At 40.3% G+C, this 18592-nt stretch overlaps 1 protein-coding gene across 6 annotated transcripts in view; it reads left to right on the top strand.

The window, feature by feature from the left end:
• The window catches only part of LOC140197714 (intermembrane lipid transfer protein VPS13B-like), a 1066299-nt gene that overhangs the window by 991098 nt on the left and 56609 nt on the right, over window positions 1-18592 (top strand). For 4 of the 6 annotated variants that reach the window (XM_072258131.1, XM_072258103.1, XM_072258115.1 and 1 more), the window contains exons 47-51: window positions 130-305; window positions 3931-4101; window positions 4808-5018; window positions 6237-6425; window positions 14473-14619. In XM_072258131.1, coding sequence (XP_072114232.1) covers window positions 130-305; window positions 3931-4101; window positions 4808-5018; window positions 6237-6425; window positions 14473-14619 — 894 coding nt within the window. The remainder of the gene's footprint in view (window positions 1-129; window positions 306-3930; window positions 4102-4807; window positions 5019-6236; window positions 6426-14472; window positions 14620-18592) is intronic. The other 2 variants (XM_072258121.1, XM_072258213.1) reach the window with 1 other exon arrangement.

Genomic DNA, 18592 nt, shown 5'->3' on the forward strand with positions numbered 1-18592 from the left:
AAGCTCATTTTCCACATTGACAAGACATTGCCATTTTCCCCCTTGCCCTTACCTTGCCCACCTTTGAACTGGTGTAGTCATTTTACCTAGTTTTTGAAAACTACTTTATGTCTTGTATTTTATCTGCAGCTGGTATTCAGCCCTCTGTTTGTCATGAGGAGCCACCTCCCTGATCCCATTATTCTACACGTGGAGAGGCGAAGCTTGGGTTTAAAAGACCCCCAACTCATCATGGGAAAAGGACAGGAAGAGTCACTTTTAAATGTGGAACCAGAACTTGTGCACCATTTGACATTTCAAGCAAGGTAACTAAAGGATTAACACCTGTGATGACAATTTGCCTTATCCCATTCATCCATAAATGGATCTGATGAGCGCAGTCTTATTCTTGGGATTGAAAATCAGGGAGTTGCATCCCATAACAGGGATACAATGTTAGAAACCTAGGTCGACACTCCATTGCAGTACTAAATAATTGCCCTAGTGCCAGAATTGCTGGCTTTCAGATGAAGCATTATCTCCATTTGCAAGTGATGTTAAGAATCGGGTTTATTATCAGTGACATATGATGTGAAATTTGTAGTTTTATAGTGCAAAGATATAAAATTACTAACTTAAATTAAAATTTCTTCACCTATAGCCATGCATTGTGGCTATAATTACTGGTAAATTGTTATGTTGTCCTACAGAGCGCATTCTGTTGGGCAGAACAGTGGTATAGTAGTTAGCATAACACTATTACAGTGCCAGTGATCACCTATTTCAATTCCTGTCACTGTCTCTAAGGAGCTTGTACGTTCCTACGTGTACTTCAGTTTCCTCCCACATTGCAAAGACATATGGTTAGAGCTAGTGAGCTGTGGATATGCTACGTTGTGCCCAGCACACTACATGCTGATCTGATTTGATGCAAAAAATGCATTTCACTGTATGGTTTGATGTACATTTGACAAGCAAAGCTTGCTTTCTTTCTGTTCTCTGAGTTAAGTTGAAGAATTAGTAGCAAAGGTGTGGAACACACTGCTTTTGCCCTTATATTTCTCTTTCATGTCTGCAGATTGATTGCTGCTACATATAAGGTGGTTTGGGTGGGGGGAGGATTGAAGATGTGCTCTTACATGGAGTGTTCATGACCCTAAGGTCCAAAGCATTTTACAATGTACATATGATTTGTAGCAAAAATCACAGATAATTTGTGCATGGTAACATAGTATGGTTAGCAATTTCATGTTTCCAGTAGTGGGAGAGACTAGGGCCGGAGGGCACACCCTCAGAATAGAAGGATGTCCCTTTGGAACCGAGATGAGGACGAATGAAGGTAGTGAATCTGTGGAATTTGCTGGCACAGATGGCTGTGGTGGACAAGTCATTGGGTACATTTAAAATAAAAGTTGATAGGTACTTGATTAGTAAGGATGTCGAAGGTTTTAGGGAAAAGGCAGGATAATGCGGTTGAAAGAAAATACTGTAAATCAACAATGATTGAATGTCGAGCAGAGTTGATAGGCTGAATGACCTCATTTGTTTTCTATATTTTATAATCTTAATAAAGGCCTGTTTTGCAAACTGACATGTCTGTTTGAAATCTTCACTCAATCCATATGAGTAATAAATTCAGTGAAAACAAGATGAAAGTGTCACAGATGCCCAATATAGTGCTTGTGAATCCAGACAGACTAATGTCTACAGATACTAGGTCAAACAACTGTTTTGACCTCAACTGTTTTAATAACCCAAGTTTACTCTTTAAGGAAGCTTGTGAATGAAGTGCTGCAAAAACCTATCTAAGTTGGTGAAGTGTGAGAAATCACATTCTGCAGTGTATGGCACAGAAGAAAATAGTTTGACATCTCATGTTCAGATCGTAACAACTTGCTGCTCAAGAAAATCACCTCATCATTCTTGAATTCATTGGCCAATTATGTTCTTTCTATGTTCATCTATTGGGATCAGTTTCCTCCTAATTACTCTATTTGGACACTTCTGTCAATTCTTTCCTTAAACTTCCAGTGTTAAAAAGAAAGCCCAACTCTCCTCATAATTATAATTTCTCATTGCTAATATCCCCCAAGCAAATCTACTTACTTCTCTAACCTTTGACATCCTTCCTGAAGCATATAAAGTATTTAAATTATTTATTCTAATTAAACTATAGAGTAAGTTCTTGGGAAACTGAAAGATCTGAAGGTAGATAAGTCACCTGGACCAGATGGTGTACACCCCAGAGTTCTAAAAGAGGTGGCTGAAGAGATATTGGAAGCATTAATAATGATCTTTCCTGAATCATTAGATTATGGAGTGGTTCTGGAAGACTGGAAAATTACAAGTATCACTCCACTCTTCAAGAAGCGGGAGAGGCAGAAGAAAGGAAACTATGGATAAGTTAGTCTGACCTCAGTGGTTGGGGAGATGTTGGAGTTGATTATTAAGGATGAGGTCTCAGGATACTTGGAGGCACAAGATAAAATAGGCCATAGTTGGCATGGTTTCCTCAAGGGAAAATCTTGTCTGACAAACCTGTTGGAATTCTTTGAAGAAGTAACAAGCAGGATAGACAAAGTGATCAGTTGATGTTGTGTACTTGGATTTTCAGAAGGCCTTTGACAGGGCGCCACACATGAGGCTGTTTAACAAGCTCCGAGCCCATGGTTTTACAAGAAAAGTTCTAGCATGGATAAAGCAGTGGCTGATTGGCAGGAGGTAGAGTGGGGAAAAAAGGGAGCCTTTTCTGTCTGGGTGCTGGTGACTAGTGGTTTTCCACATGGTCTGAGTTGGGACCGATTCTTTTTATGTTATATGTTTTAGATGTTGGAATTGATGGCTTTGTTGCAAAGCTTGCAGATGATATGAAGGTAGGTGGAGGGACAGGTAGTTTTGAGGAAGCAGAGAGGCTACAGAAAGACCGAGACAGATTAGGAGAACGGGCAAAGAAATGGCAGATGGAATACAGTGTCAGGAAGTGTATGATTATGAATTTTGGTAGAAGAAATGAAAGGGTTGACCATTTTCTAAATGGAGACAAAATACAAACAAAAGACTGAAGTGCAAAGGGACTTGGGACTTCCTGTGCAGGATTCCGTAAAGGTTAATTTGCAGGTTGAGTCTGTGGTGAGGAAGGCAAATGCAATATTAGCATTCATTTCAAGAGAACTAGAATATAAAAGCAAGGATATAATGTTGAGACTTAGAAAGCACTGGTGAGGCCTCACTTGAAGTATTGTGAGCAGATTTGCCTCCTTATCTTAGAAAGGATGTGCTGAAATTGGAGAGAATTCAAAGGAGGTTCACGAAAATGATTTCAGGATTGAATGGCTTGTCATATGAAGAGCATTTGATGGCTCTGGGCCTGTATTCACTAGAATTCAGAAGAATGAGGAGTGACCTCATTGAAACCTTTCGAATGGTGAAAGCCCTTGATAGAGTGGATGTGGAGAGGATGTTCCCTCTGGTGGGGGAGTCTGAGGTACATTGAATTTGAACAGTATTGATTTGTTTCTGAGAATGTTTGCTATGTCATTCTTATTCAAGACACAGCCTCAGAATAGAGGGGAATCCTTTTAGAACAGAGATGAGGAGGAATTTCTTTAGCCAGAGAGTGGTGAATCTGTGGAATTCTTTGCCACAGGCTGCTGTGAAGGCCAAGTATTTATGTATATTTAAGGCAGAGGTCGATAGCTTCTTGACTCATCAGGGAATGAAGGAATACAGGAGCAGGTTGGAGATTGGGGCTGAGAAGAAGATTGGATCAGCAATGATGAAATGGTGAAGCAGACTCGATCGGCCAAGTAGCCTAATTCTGCTCCTATGTCTTATGGTCTTACGGTCTTAAATGTCTGTAAAAAAGAAATTGAATTGTTTTTAGTTCTTGGTCAAAAATTGGTTATAATGAAAACTGAGAGAAATGTAAAAATTGGTCCTTCACCTTTTCAGGGAGGAAGATGAAGCATCACAATGTGCTGTCCCAATTTCAACAGCCCTCATTAAACAAATCACACGTGGACCACAGAGAGAATGCAGTGCCAGCAAGTTACTTGCAGAGTTCTACAAAGTGGGCGCTGATGCTTGCCTTGCCTGGCCCTACATAACAAAGGAAACTGGCAGGTAAGGCCATGCAATCCTTCAATTATGGTGCGAATTGCAAGTGGTCATTTGAGAGCAGCTATATATTTGATGCAAGTAGATATAATTACAGTGCCTGTTACCTTGTGTGTACTTTAACTGAAATATTCTTTAATCAGTAAGGTCATAACTATTCTCAGATATGAGATATTGTGCCTAAAATGTTTCAGATTTCTTTTTATGTCATTTTTTTAATAAAATTACTTTTTTCACTGGATTATGAATAATTCTTAAGGAGGTCTATTGAATGTTAACATATTGATTTGTTTCTGAGAGTGTTTGCTGTGTCATCCTTATTCAAAAAAATATTTATTTTGGAGATAAAATATATACATTTACAATGCTTTGACTACAATGCGACTGTTTTCTTTGCAAGCCTGTCATGGTTTTGTTCGAGTCATTCAATCTCCATATTTACCGAATATATTATGTCAACTGGAATCCACAGTTAAGAAGATGGATGTTATTCTAACTATATCTGGGAAGGTTGTAGAGGAGCACAAAATAATTTAGGGATAATCCTTGTGTAAACATCTTCTGGCAGCCTTTAAGAAATAACATTTTTAACTAACTGACGCTATTGGAATGAGGAATAATGACAGCTTAAATACTTGTTTCAAGTGCCAAACTGCCAGTGATGATAGTGAAGAACTAATCTGTTTCTTTAACATGTGTTTGCATTGAACAGCAGAAACAGCAGTGAGGCTCTTGCTCAGTGGGACAGCCCTATGCAAGTTAAACTGTCTGCCTGGAAGCCCTGTCTCAATACGCTTCTGGTTGAACTGCTACCCTGGGCCTTGTTTGTCAACCAGTCGAAATGGGACCTCTGGCTATTTGAAGGTGAAAAGATAGTTGTGCAGGTACCAGCTGGGAAAGTTATTGTACCACCAAACTTCAAGGTAAATGAGTTAATAACACATTGTTTACTTCATTTAAACATAGATTTTGAAAATGCAGAATTTTAATTTCTGGGAAAACATTGTGATTTGTTTTGTGCTATTTAGATAATGTTGATATAATAAAGATATTCATCTGGTTCTTCATCCTATATAATTGTTTAATTCCCCGTTCGGATTATCTTAAAGCTACCCAGTCCAGATGGTCATTAATTGATCTTTAAAGATTGCTATCTAGGTGGCATATTAGTGACCAACCAATGCAAACTGCACAGAACAGACCTTAAACATTTTCACTGCCATGTTAAAGATTTGATTTTGCCACAGGAAAGAAAAAAAGAACATTGGAGAATGAGCTCATTTCTTTTGTGCTTAAAGGCACCATTTCTTTTAAAATTCAGAGGAACTCACAAGCCACATGGCCCATACTGCCTGTACACATTTTTTGTGAGAGCCTCGTGCAGTTCTTGTCCCATGCTTGTATTCCATTGCATTGCAAATATCTGCTCTGCAGCAGGAAAATAAAGATTCCTTGTGAATGAAAGTTTAGTCATAGTCATAGTCATACTTTATTGATCCCGAGGGAAATTGGGTTTCGTCACAGTTGCACCAACCAGTCCTTTCTGTCAAGGACTGGTTAATTGGTAAACTGATTTATTATTGCTACATGTACTGAACATCTTTGTTTTGCATGCCATTCACACAGATCATTTCAATACAGCAATGCTTTGAGGTATTACACAAGAAAACAATGTAGAATGCTGAATAAAGTATTACAGTGCAGGCAGACAATAATGTGCAAGGACACAAGAGGTCAAGAGTCCATTTTGTCATACAAGAAGTCTGTTTAGTAGTTGTATACAAGCTGTCCTTGACTCTGGTGGTACATGCCTTCAGGCTTTCTCGGAACTAGCTTGGTTGCAATGCCAGTTTAATTAGAAGATAAGAAGTAGAAGCAAGGCTGTGCCATGTATCCCCTTGAGCCTGCTGCACCACTCGTGAGATCACAAGTGATCTATCATTCATCCACTTTCCCACCTGGTTCCCATATGTTCTAAGCATCTGCAAACCAACTTGCCTAGACCATTAATACACTCAAAGACTGAATGAGAATTTAAAAGATTTTACAAACTAGATTTAAAAAACAACCATGTGCACAATCTAAATCCATGTAGCTGCCGTAAGATATACAATAGTATGTGTTTTAACAATTATTTTTAGGAACCTTTTCAGATTGGTATCTACTGGGCCAGTACCAACACTGTACATAAATCCACCGCGATCCGGCTTGTGCACGACATCACTTCCCCCAAGTGGCAGGATTATCCCACTTCTGACGTCATCACGCTGGACGAGGAAGGATTTGCTGATGTAGATGTAAAACTAGGTGCTTTCCCAGATCATCAGAAGGTCAGTTTGTAACAATTATTATTTATCCTTTCCACTTGTTGAATCATTTTGGAAACCAGCAGGGGGAAGTTCCATTCAGAATGCTATTGAGAACCATGGTGGCCATCAGAAAGTTTGTTCTAAATGGTGCACACATTTTTCCTACATGCTGCTTCAAACTCATACTTAAGCTGCTGAGAAGCGCAACACTTTATGCATAATACATTGATGCATTTTGAAAACATTTTCTTCCTTTGTGGTTACATTCTTACACAGAAGCAAGAGGAAGCCTTTTTATCCTCCCAGGAGGTTCACCCCTCAATCAGATCATGGCTAACCTGTATCTTAACTTCATCTGCTGACCTTGATTTTGTAACTTCAAATAAACTTCCCTAACATAAAATTGCCAACCTCAATTTTGAAACTTCTGTTGGTTGCCCCTTCAACTACAGACGCAACAGCTTACCAGGAGAGGGACAGATTGAAATTGCATTTTCACATATTTCTCCGATGCTAAATAGGCATAAATTTTTACCCTGATGCCAAATACTGTGATCTTAAGAGGTGAGGTCTGAATGCTCAAAGGTAGTACATTACAGTTAATACTGGGCATTTAGTGAGAATAATGCAATGTCCCAGGTAAAGCTGCAAGCAATCGGCTAGAGGAACTCAGCAGCTTGAACAGTAGCTCTGGGAGGAAAGGAATTGGTGATGTTTCAGGTTGGGTTGAAACCCTGCATCTAGTTCTGATGAAGGTCTTCGACCCACAGATGTTACTCGACCCGCTGGGTTCCTCCAGCAGATTATTGTTTGCTCCAGCTTCCAATATGTGCAGTCTCTTGTGTCTCCAGTATTCCAGCTGAGTTCGCATCGCATTCCCACCCTCCTGACTGCTGCACAACTTGTGACCTTATGATCCAGTTCCTGTTAGAAAGTCAAAACTGTGCAGCACGCCTGCACATGCCATTATCCTTCAGTCACGATCCACCCTTGAGCCAGTGCAGAACATAATGGGGAAATGGCACCCACTGAAAGCTGGATCATGACTGAAGGAGCTAGTGGGTGGGGCTTCAGCAGAATTGGGCACAGATACTTTTATTTGATAATATGCTTATTATCATAGAATCATAAAATCAGACAAAAATGGGCCCTTTCTGCCTGCTTTTCCAAGCCACCATTCATAACTAACTATGCTAATTCCATTCGCCTGCATACCCTGTATCCCTCCATACCTTCCCCGCCCAAGTACCCATCCAAATACCTTTTAAACATTGTAATTTTATCTGCCTCCGACCTCTTCTGGTAGCTTGTTCCACATATGCACTACACCCCTGTGAAACACTTACCCCTCAGGTCTCCTTTCATTTTCTTCCCTCTCACCCTAAACTTGTATCCTCCAGCTGTAGACTCCCCTGCTACGGGAAAAAAAGACTCTGACTACTTATCCTCTCCATGCCCCTCATACTTTTATAAATTCCATAAGGGAACCCTTCAGCTTCCTTTGTACCAATAAGCATATAACCTTCATGCCAGGCAAAATCCTGGTAAATCTCTTATTCATTCTCTCTATTTCTACCACATCTATTATAATGCGATTATACAATATTCCAAGTGTGGTCTAACCACTGCTTTGCATTATGCTGCAACATGATGTTCCGACTCTTAGTCCACACTACGCCAGATAATTTTGAAAACGAAGCTTTTTCTCTTCATTTTGACTCTCTGTCCACACTAAAATGGCGTTTTCATCCCCCGAAAACGGAGATTTTCAGAAATGGTCTCCAGAGTGAATAAATCTGAAAATGCCTAATATCCGTTGCAGTGTGTACAGGGTAACTGGAGCTTTTTAAAACTGCTGTCATGACGTGCCGAAACAAATGGCGGCAACACGGCATTTCATTGTTTTCTTCTCCTTCTTCTTCTTACTATTATTATTACTACTTTATTGTCGCCAAACAATTGATACTAGAGCGTACAATCATCACAGCGATATTTGATTCTGTGCTTCGCAGAACCTAACAATTTCAGAACAGACGGCAACGAGACTGAAGCCAGAAGAGTTAGAAATGTACTCACCAAATACTTTGACTCATAGCTTACTGAATAAATAAGTATACTCACTTTGCCCTGTTTTCTGTCCTTGCTTGTATGAAGGTGGTTTACCTATTTATGCAAGTACTTCTCTGACAATAGATGTGTAACAGCCTAATGTAACATTGTATGGAAATACAAGATAACACTGATGCAGACATGTTTTATACATTTAACAAGGTACTTTATTAATGCAACAGAGTTAGTCAGTTTTTCAATGTTCGTCGTCAGCCGGGTCATACTGTCCGTGAGCTCCCTGTCGGTTGCCTTCATACGCTCCAGTATTTGTTTTTTTTTGTCTTAAGTCCTCCTGCGCGAGAGCCAAGAGTAATTCCTTTTAAGTTTTTTTACTCTGTAACTGGACAAACGCGCACTAAGTATACTGTTTCCTCTTCGCTTGTTTTCTGTGTGTTTTGCGCGTGCCCAGTAGAGGAGATTCGCCCAAATATCCGTGTTAGTATTGTTACGTACCCCGTAACTGGGTTGCCAAACCAGCAGAAATGGATCACTCAGTTGGAGTCTGGATTACTAGAACTAAGAAAGTTTTATTAAAGGAACAAGCAACACAGTACTCCAGTCAAAAGGATAATAAATGCAACAGTTCAGCAATGATAAACACACATGTACACAGAATTAGGATAACAGGATCAATCAAGCTCTATCGTCGTCTAGGGGTAAATGACCAGTTTCAAAGTGACGCAAAGTTCAGTTCAATTGAGTTCAGTTCAGTTCACCATAATCACTGTCATGGGAGATGGACAGTGGGGGAAAGGAGAGAGAGAGCAAAAACGAATGAATATTCAAACGGCTTCCACACAGACCTTTGATATTCTTCGCAGTCAGCTTTTGGGCGAGCCCTTTGTGATGTCTTCTGAGGTCACCAACCGTGACCCCTCCGTTTCCAGATACGATCGTTTCTCTGCGGTGAACCTGGCACCCAGGCAAGGGCGGACATACACCAGGTTCCCGCCGATCGGGCCTTTCCACCCTGTGCGTCTATGGCTTGGTCCCGTGACCAGCCCTCCAAAACCTCCCACTGACTTGTGGGAGACGCACCGCTTCCAGGGTCTCGTTACCTCGGGGTGTCGTGTGTGTCTTGCCTTAGCGAACCTGTCCCTTTTTATCCCCCTGCTGGGGTATCGCCTGTCCATCACTTCAAACAGTTCAGGGTTTAAAGGGGGAGCCGATCTTGACAGCTCTCCTTCCGTTAAACTCTCCCGTCCCATCATTAACATCCCCAAATGCTGCTCCATTGTTTTCCTTATCTCTCTTTCTCCTGAAGACAGGTGGCAGACCAACTGCTGATCCCACTGGTGCCAGCACAGGACAGCTAACATCTTAATCTATGTGTATTCTCGTCACAGTATGGACAGAGATATTTTGAAAAACTCTTAGTGTGTATGCCTGTCGTTTTTACTTGAAACCGGCGTTTTCAGAATTATCCAGTGTAGTGTGAACATAGTGTTATACTCAATTCCTGAGCCCGTGAAGTCAAGCATACCAAATGCCTTAACCTGGTCCTCCTTTGTCATCAATTTCAGCAAACGAAGGACTTGTACCCGAAGGTCCTTCTGTACATACTGTAAATGTCCCCAACATTGCTGCCATTTACTCTAGAATTTAACTTCCATTTAACCTGATTTATACATTAACAAACTGACACTTTTTTAAATTCAATTTCTGAGCTAGAATTTTAGATTTCTGTTACCTTTTTTGTGAAGAAGAGTGAAGAAATACCCTGGACAATACACACAAAATGCTGGAAGAGGTCAACAAGTCAGGCAGCATTTATGGAAGGAAATGAAAATCAATGCTTTGGGCTAAAACCCTTCATCAGATTGGAATGGAAGGGGGCAGAAGCCAGAATTAGAAAGTAAAGGGATGGGTAGGAGTACAAGCTGGCAGGTGAGACCAAGTGAAGGTGAAGGTGGGTGGGAAAAGGAGTGATGCAAGAAGCTGGGGGAGGTGATAGTTGAAGAGATAAATGGCTGAAGAAGAAGACATTTGATAGGAGAGGACAGTGGACCATGGAAGAAAGGGAAGGAGGAGAGGAACCAAAGGGAGGTGATGGGCTGATGAGGAGAAAAGAAAACCATAAGACATTGGAGTAGAATTAGGCTATTTGGCCCACTGAGTCCAGTCCACCATTCGATCATGTCTGATTTATTTCCTCTCTCAACCCCATTCTCCTGCCTTATTCCTGTAACCTTTGACGCTCTTGCTAACCAAGGATCCATCAACTTCTGCTTTAGGCTCCATAGCTGCTTGTAGCAATGAATTCCACAGATTTCATAGAGAAATTCCTCCTCATCTTTTCCTGAAAGGAGGCCTTTTTATTCTGAAGCTGTGCCCTTTGGTCCTAGAAGGGGTGAGAGGATAACCAGAATGAGGAATGGAATGAGAGAAGGGGATGAGGAGAGTAATTCAGTCTTTTTTAGTCTTAAAGAAGGGTCTCGGTCTGAACCATTGATTGTTCATTTCCCTCCATAGATGCTGTCAGGCCTGCAGAGATCCTCCAGAAATTTGTGAGTCTTGCTCTGCAGAATCTCTTGTGTCTAAGAAATACTCTGGTTCTGAAGATATGGCCCTAGTTTTCTAGGCTCTCCCACTGGAGCTGCAGTTTTTCCCCACCTGTCAGAAATACTTGATCACCCACTTACACTTCAATAGAAGCTATGTTTATGCAAACCTGCCTTTGTACTTTAGTAGCAGTATCATTCTGCTGAATCTGTGCTATACTCTATCCAAGACCAGTACATCCTTCCTGTGTTCCCAAGATTAAATGTTTTTACTCCAGCTTGTGGTCTTGCCAGATCTCTGAAAAATCTAGTACAACTTCCAGCCCCTTGAATAAAAAGCCAAATTTGCACTAGTTGTTTAAATTATTTTTTCTTTAGTTTTTCATATCAGTAGATGGACTCCTCAGACTCCCTGTTCCTTCTGTTGAAAGTGGCCTCATCAGTCTTCATTAAATTCAAGTTGGATGATTTCACTGTGCGTAGGATGAATCATTCTGGATCCAGCCTGCTGCCTGAACTTGCATTCCCACTCATATTAACCTATTCTGGATGCAGAAGAAAGTAAAAATCATTAAAACAAAAATTTAGAACAGTAATTTCATAAAAAAACCTAAACATTCAAGTAAATTAAAATAAGTAAACCACTTTCCTATTTTTCACAGGATTGGTGATCCTGTACAAATAAATGGGGTAACTTTTCCTATTGCCAGCCCTTCATGCTGTATAACGGAGGGTTCAATGCAAAGTGCACCCAGTCCCTCTCCTCAGCAGTTCAGTTTTTCACCAAAAGGCTCAATGATATGTTCAGCAATGGAGCAAGAAATCAGATGTATCAACATCTGACCCCTACCGGCACCCCAGCTTGTCTTTGATTCACAACTGTAGACATTTGAGACTTGTTATGCAGGTGGCTGGCAGTACTCTATAGAATTGCTTGTTGCAGATTCAGCTCCAATGACCTATCTCAAGGAAAATTATTTAATTTTATTTATTTCATTTCATTTAAATGGAACGACAAATTGCATCAAGTTTTATCCACATTCAAGTTCCCTTGAATCTGCTGAAGCAACAACTCACCTCCTTTATGTACATGCATATGTTCTTTCCTTTTAAGTCACACATGCTTTCATCCTTTCTCCCAGATCTTTTCCTGTTAAGAGGCTGATTATCCATCCATCATATTATGTTCTCTATTGGACTACACTCACTCACCTTTCTGCATCTAACAGTTATCTGTTTACCACCCCAGATGATGATTAAAAGTGCATCTTTTTCAACAGTCTCTCTGGGGGAGAAATTAAAATAAGAAATAGAGCTTTCTCACTGGTAATGCTTGTTCTAATTTTCTTTGGATATTGATAGCACTTTATCCTTTTCACCAGTATCATTAATGCCCCTGCTCAAAGCTCTAGTTCCCTCTCTAAACCTCCCTACCTCCCTACATTCCTCTTCTAAGATACTCCTTAAAACTCTTACTAATGTTTGTCAATATCTCCTAATGTGTCACAGTTTTGTGTCTGGTTTGATAAAATTTCTGATGTCTTTCAGTAAAGAAATTGCATACTAGCTTCTTAGTTTCAGCAAGGAAACAGCCCCTTCAATCCAACTCATCCACTTCGACCAAGTCGCCCAACCCAAACCAGTCACATTTGTCTATATTTGATCTGTATCCCTCTGAACCTTTCATATCCATGTCCATATCCAAAGGTCTTTTAAATTTTATAATTGTACTTGCATCTACCTGTATTATTAAAATTATTTATATTGTAATCTGTTTAAGATTGTCAGCACACTGACCTGTATATGGGTCTTCATGTAAGTATTTTGCCAGAACCATATTAATTTTGGACATAATAAATTTTTAAATGAATCATGAGCTTTCTAAAAATATGTAGAATAATAATGAACAAGAATGTATTCGTACATTAAGGATTCTGGATTGTAGTGAAATGGGAGGTGTGAACCCTTAAGAAATCTTTCCTTTGATACATGGGCTCACATCAAAAGATTGTGGCATTATATTCAGTGTGTAGAAATATACTTATTTGGTGTGAAGCCACATTGTAATCTAAATGATGGCAGCATTTAATTTGTGTTGCAGTCAGGAATTCAGATTATCAGAAACAAGGAATGTAAAGCTGCTTTGTCAAGTTAAAAGCCTTTGCTGACTCTTTTGAAGACCAAACCAGCTCTTCTCCTTCCCATCACATTCCTTGCATCACAGCAGTTTTTTTCCTCCTTTGAATGTTTCTCCAGTTTCCTCTTGAAAGCTACTGTTGAGTTTCCTCTTGAAAGCCACCACGCCAGAAAGCAATATCTTCCAGACCCAATCTATTGTTGGAGTGAAAAATCCTTCCTTCGTTCTTGCTTCTTTTATCAATTATATTAAACTGTGCCATGTGGTAATCAATGCTTCAGCACTAGAAACTGCTGTGTTTATTCTTTTAAAAGCATTCATAATTATAAACAGCTTCAACAAATCTCCTCTCAACCACTTTAATAAAAACATAAATCAACACCATCCTTTCCATTTTATGCCCCAAGCTACAATCACTCACACCTCAATGGTGAATTTCATTCCTGCCTCCTCTGAAGCATAAACATCCTTTCTAAAGAGAAGTGCCAACTTTTGGACACTGTATTCTTTGGCACTGAACAAATGTTTCACGTCAATTTAACATGACTTCCTGACATCTACAAGGCCAAAATCCTACATGTGGTCAAATGCCTCCAACTGCTTTCAAAGTTGTCTTTTTGATTTGGATGGTGGGGCACTTTTCTGAGTGGAAGGAGTGTCACCTTCTTGTCATCTCTACCAGGAGGTCCCTGTCCTCTTGAGGTCTGTTATGACCTTGATTCCTACTTTCCACGTATCAATTTGTTGCTAACTACTTAAAAGTTAACCATACCCCACACCCCAATTTCAAATCATTATCATGTTATCACAACAACAATGGATCAAGTACTTGGCTCTCTAGAGCACAGGCATATACCTCTTGTGTATCTCTGTCCATAAATTAGAACTCTGCTGTTGAAACTATAGTGACCATATTCATATTTGCGTGCTGGTTAAATTCATAGTATTAGCTTAACCTGACTCAGGAATGATGCAGATAAGTAATCATTACTGGCTGTTTTTGTCTAACATTCAACTTTAGTTGATAAGTAAACACTAAAACTTTTAAAATATAAATAATGGCGCTTGATGAATGAGTTATTTATATATTTCCCATTTGCTACAAATGCTGTAGGAAACTCAGTGTAGGGTCAATGGGATAACAAGTGGGCCATGTGTCTTTTGATTGCCTACATTACATCTGTGAATACACTTCAAAAGAAATTCATTCATTGCAAAGTGCTTTGTAACATTCCAAGAGTAAAAACAATTATTGTGTACCGTACAAATTCTTTCTTTTTGTTTCTTATTATTTCACTGATAAGTTCCTTGTGTTCCACAGTTGTGTCAGTTCTGCATATCTTCAGTAGTACGACATGGCATACAAATCCTTGTGATTGAAGACAAGACAATCTTAATTAACACCACTGATCTCAAAATCTATTATCGTCCTGTGCTCATCTTCCCGGAGCAAGCAACACAGAGAGAGGTACATCTTATACAATATTTCTTGTCATTTAATTTACTTAATTGAAAGTAGTAAACTTATGATGATGGTCACTAGATGCTTGTAACCTCTTTTGCATTACCCACAAGTACTGATTCTTTAGATTGCTGTATATATTTATGTCAAAAAGTCCCAAGAGGAATCTCTGGCGTGGGGAGAGTCAAACAAACAGTCAAAGACACAGCAACTTTCATCAAGTCCAACAAAAAATAATAAGAAAATCGTAGAATCCAAATGGTCAAGGCATAGAGCAGGTACTACCAGACCCCAGCACTGGCCATACTTACTGTGCTTGTTAATATGCTGCTCTGAGCCCCATATGCAGACTGATTGTATTGTTTGTCCCAGCTTGCCCAACACTAGTCTTCACAGTAAACTGTTGCACTTTTCCTAATTAAGAAAATTGATGAGGGCAGTGCACTAAATGTGGTTTATTTGGACTTCAGTTAGGCTTTTGATAAGGTCCCACATGATAGCTGGTCCATAAACTCATTATTTTATAGCTGCATATAGTGTAAAACATTTAAAAATTATTATAAGTGGCAATAAAATTAATAAACAAAAAGTGCAAAATAGAAATAGTGTTCACGGGTTCATAGGCTGTTCAGAAATCTGATGGCAGAGGGGAAGAAACTGTTCCTAAAGCACTGAGTGTAGGTAGGTCTTCAGGCTCCTGTACCTCCTCCCTGATGGCAGTGATGTGAAGAGAGCATGTCCCCAGTAGTGAAGGTCCTTAATGGTGGATGCTGCCTTCTTGTGACACCACCTTTTAAATATGTCCTCGACGATGGGGGAATTAAGCCCGTGATGGAACTGGATGAGTCACAAAACCTCTGAAGCCCCTTTCGATCCTTCACATTGGAGCCTCCATACCAGGCGGTGATGTAACCAGTCAGAATGCCCTCCATGCTACGTGTGTAGAAAAGAAGAAGTAACACGGAAGTTAGAGGAGTTGTAAATAATGAGAAGGGTTATCTAAAGATACAGATGCCTGTAAGTCAGCTAGAAGGCTAAGAAGATGCTGGCAGGTGAATTTAATCCAGAACATTGTAATCCAGACTTCTGCAGGTCAAATTCTGGTGGGACATGTAAAGTAAATGGCTTAAGAGTGCTGATATACAGAGACCTTGGAGTATAAGTCCATAAGTTCACTGAATCGATAGGACAGTGACGAAGTTAAAAATTCATGGAGCATTTCTTGTCACCAAAGGAGCAAAAGAGATTTACCAGGATGTCATTTGCAATGGGTGGTTGTTATAACGAGAGGTTGAAAATTCTGGTTTTATTCTCCCTGGAACGTAGGAGACTGAGGGGTGATGTTATACAGGGAATTCTCAAATTTCGAAGGGTTATAATCTTGCAAACTGTTCGTTATCAGGCAGAAACAAGGCCACAAACTGAAATCGTATCTGGCAGAAGATGCCAGCAATCAGCAAATCTACACTGCCATTCTCCCAAACACTTGGTTGTATATATGGGATGTAAACAATTCTAGTATTTGTAAGTTGGAGAGGACCTGAGCAGAGGTTCATAAAATTATGAGGTGCAACACTTGGAAAGATAGTCAGAGCCTTCTTCCCATAAAAAGGGAGCCTGGAACTCTAGAGAAAACAGATTTAAAGTGAGAGCAGAGAAATTTAAAGAACATCAAAGTTTTTTTTCTCACAGAAGGTGATGGTTATCTGGAACGAGCTGCCAGAAAAGGTGGTAGAGACATACAATTACAATGTTTAAAAGGCTTTTGTGTTTTTCCTTAGATATTACAATCAGAATCAGATTTACTATCACTGACTTTGATGATGTGAGATTTGTTGCTTTGCAGCAGTAGTACTCTGCCTGACATAAAGTTACGATAAGGTCCTGCCGAAGGGTCTTGGCCTGAAACGCTGACTGTACTTTTTTCCATAGATGCTGCCTGACATGCTGTGTTCCTCTAGCATTATGTGTGTGTTGCATAAAGTTGCGATAAATCGCATACAGACATAGATGCATGCATACATACATAATGTATGAATTTATGAATGAAGGTGAGGGTTCTTAGTGCTCTCTTGAGACACTGCCTCTTGAAGGTGCCCTCGATGGTGAGGATGGTTGCTCCCGCGATGGAGCTGGCTGAGTCACCATTCAGCCCAAGTCCCTCTGTGCCTTTCCTATCTGCATGGCTCCATACTTTAGCCGTAATAGTTTCAAATAACAATACTTCACAATTCCCTCGGGATATGCATGCAAAGACCAGAATCAGAATCATATTTATTATCACCAGCTTCTGTTGTGAAATTTGTTAACTTAGCAGCAGCAGTTCAATGCAATGCATGATAATACAGAATAAATAAATAAATCGATCACAGTAAACACACACACACACACACACACACACACACACACACACACACACATTAAAAAAATGTAATAAATTAAAAATAGTGCAACACAGAAATAATATTTTATAAATGAGGTAGTGTTTATGGGTTCAATGTTCATTTGGGAATCAGATGGCAGAGGGGAAGAAGCTATTCCTGAGTCACTGAGTGTGTGCCTTCAGGCTTCTGTACCTCCTTCCTGACAGTAATAATGAGAAGAGGGCATGTCTGGGGTGATGGGGGTCTTTAATAATGCACTTCACCTTTCTGAGGCACCATTCCTTGAAGATGTCTTAGATACTACAGAGGGTGGTACCCAAGGTGGAGCTGACCAATATTACAACTTTCTGTAGCTTCTTTTGGTCCTGTGCAATAGTAGCCCCCCCCCCACACACATACTAGACAGTAATACAGCCTGTCAGAATACTTTCAATGGTACATCTGCAGAAGTTTTTGAGCGTTTTAGGTGACAAACCAAATTTCTCCAAGTTCCTAATGAAATATAGCTACTGTCTTGCCACCTTTATAGCAGCATTAATATGATGGGACCAGGTTAGATCCTGAGAGATCTTGACACCCAGCAACTTGAAATTGCTCACTCTCTTCACTTCTGATCCCTCTATGAGGATTGGTTGGTGTTCCCTTGTCTTATCCTTCCTGAAGTCCACAGTCAGCTCTTTCATCTTACTAACACTGAGTGCAAGTTTGTTGCTGTGACACCACTCAGCTTGCTGGTATATCTTGCTCCTGTATGCCCTCTCATCCCTATCTGAGATTCTACCAACAATGATTGTATCATCAGCAAATTTATAGATTGTGTTTGGGTTATACCTAGCCACAGGTATAGAGGGAGTAGAGCAGTGCGCCAGTGTTGATCATCAGCGAGGAGGAAATATATTCACGAATCCACACAGATTGTGGTCTTCTGGTTAGGAAGTCTAAGATCCAATTGCAGAGAGAGGTACAGAGGCCTAGGTTCTGTAGTGTATTGACCAGGACTGTGGGAACGATGCTGTCAAAAGCTGAGCTATAGTCAACAAACACTATCCTTACATAGATGTTTGTATTGTCCAGGTGAAGATCTAATGCCACGTGAAGAGCCGTTTAGACTGCATCTGCTGTAGACCTGTTGTGGCGATAGGCAAATTACGGTGGGTTCAGGTCCTTGCTGAGGCAGGAGTTCATTCTAGCCATGACCAACCTCTCAAAGCATTTCATCACTGTGGGTGTGAGTGCTACTGGATGATAGTCATTGAGGCTGCTCACGCTACTCTTCTTGGGCACTGGTATAATTGTTGCCTTTTTGAAGCAGGTGGGAACTTCTGACCAAAGCATTTAGAGGTTGAAAATGTCTTTGGATACTCCTGTCAGTTGGTTGGCGCAAGTTTTCCAAGCCTTACCAGGTACGCCATCGGGGCCTGCCGCCTTGCAAGGTTCACCCTCCTTAAAGCCAGCCGAACATCGGCCTCCGAGACAGAGACCACAGGGTCACTGGGTGCAACAGGGGTCTTCACAGCTGTACTTATGTTCTCCCATTCAAAGCGGGCATCGAAGGCTTTGAACTCATCAGGTAGTGAAGCATCTCTGCCATTCAT

The sequence above is a fragment of the Mobula birostris genome, chromosome 1 (genome assembly GCF_030028105.1).
Source record: "Mobula birostris isolate sMobBir1 chromosome 1, sMobBir1.hap1, whole genome shotgun sequence".
Lineage (NCBI taxonomy): Eukaryota > Metazoa > Chordata > Chondrichthyes > Myliobatiformes > Myliobatidae > Mobula > Mobula birostris.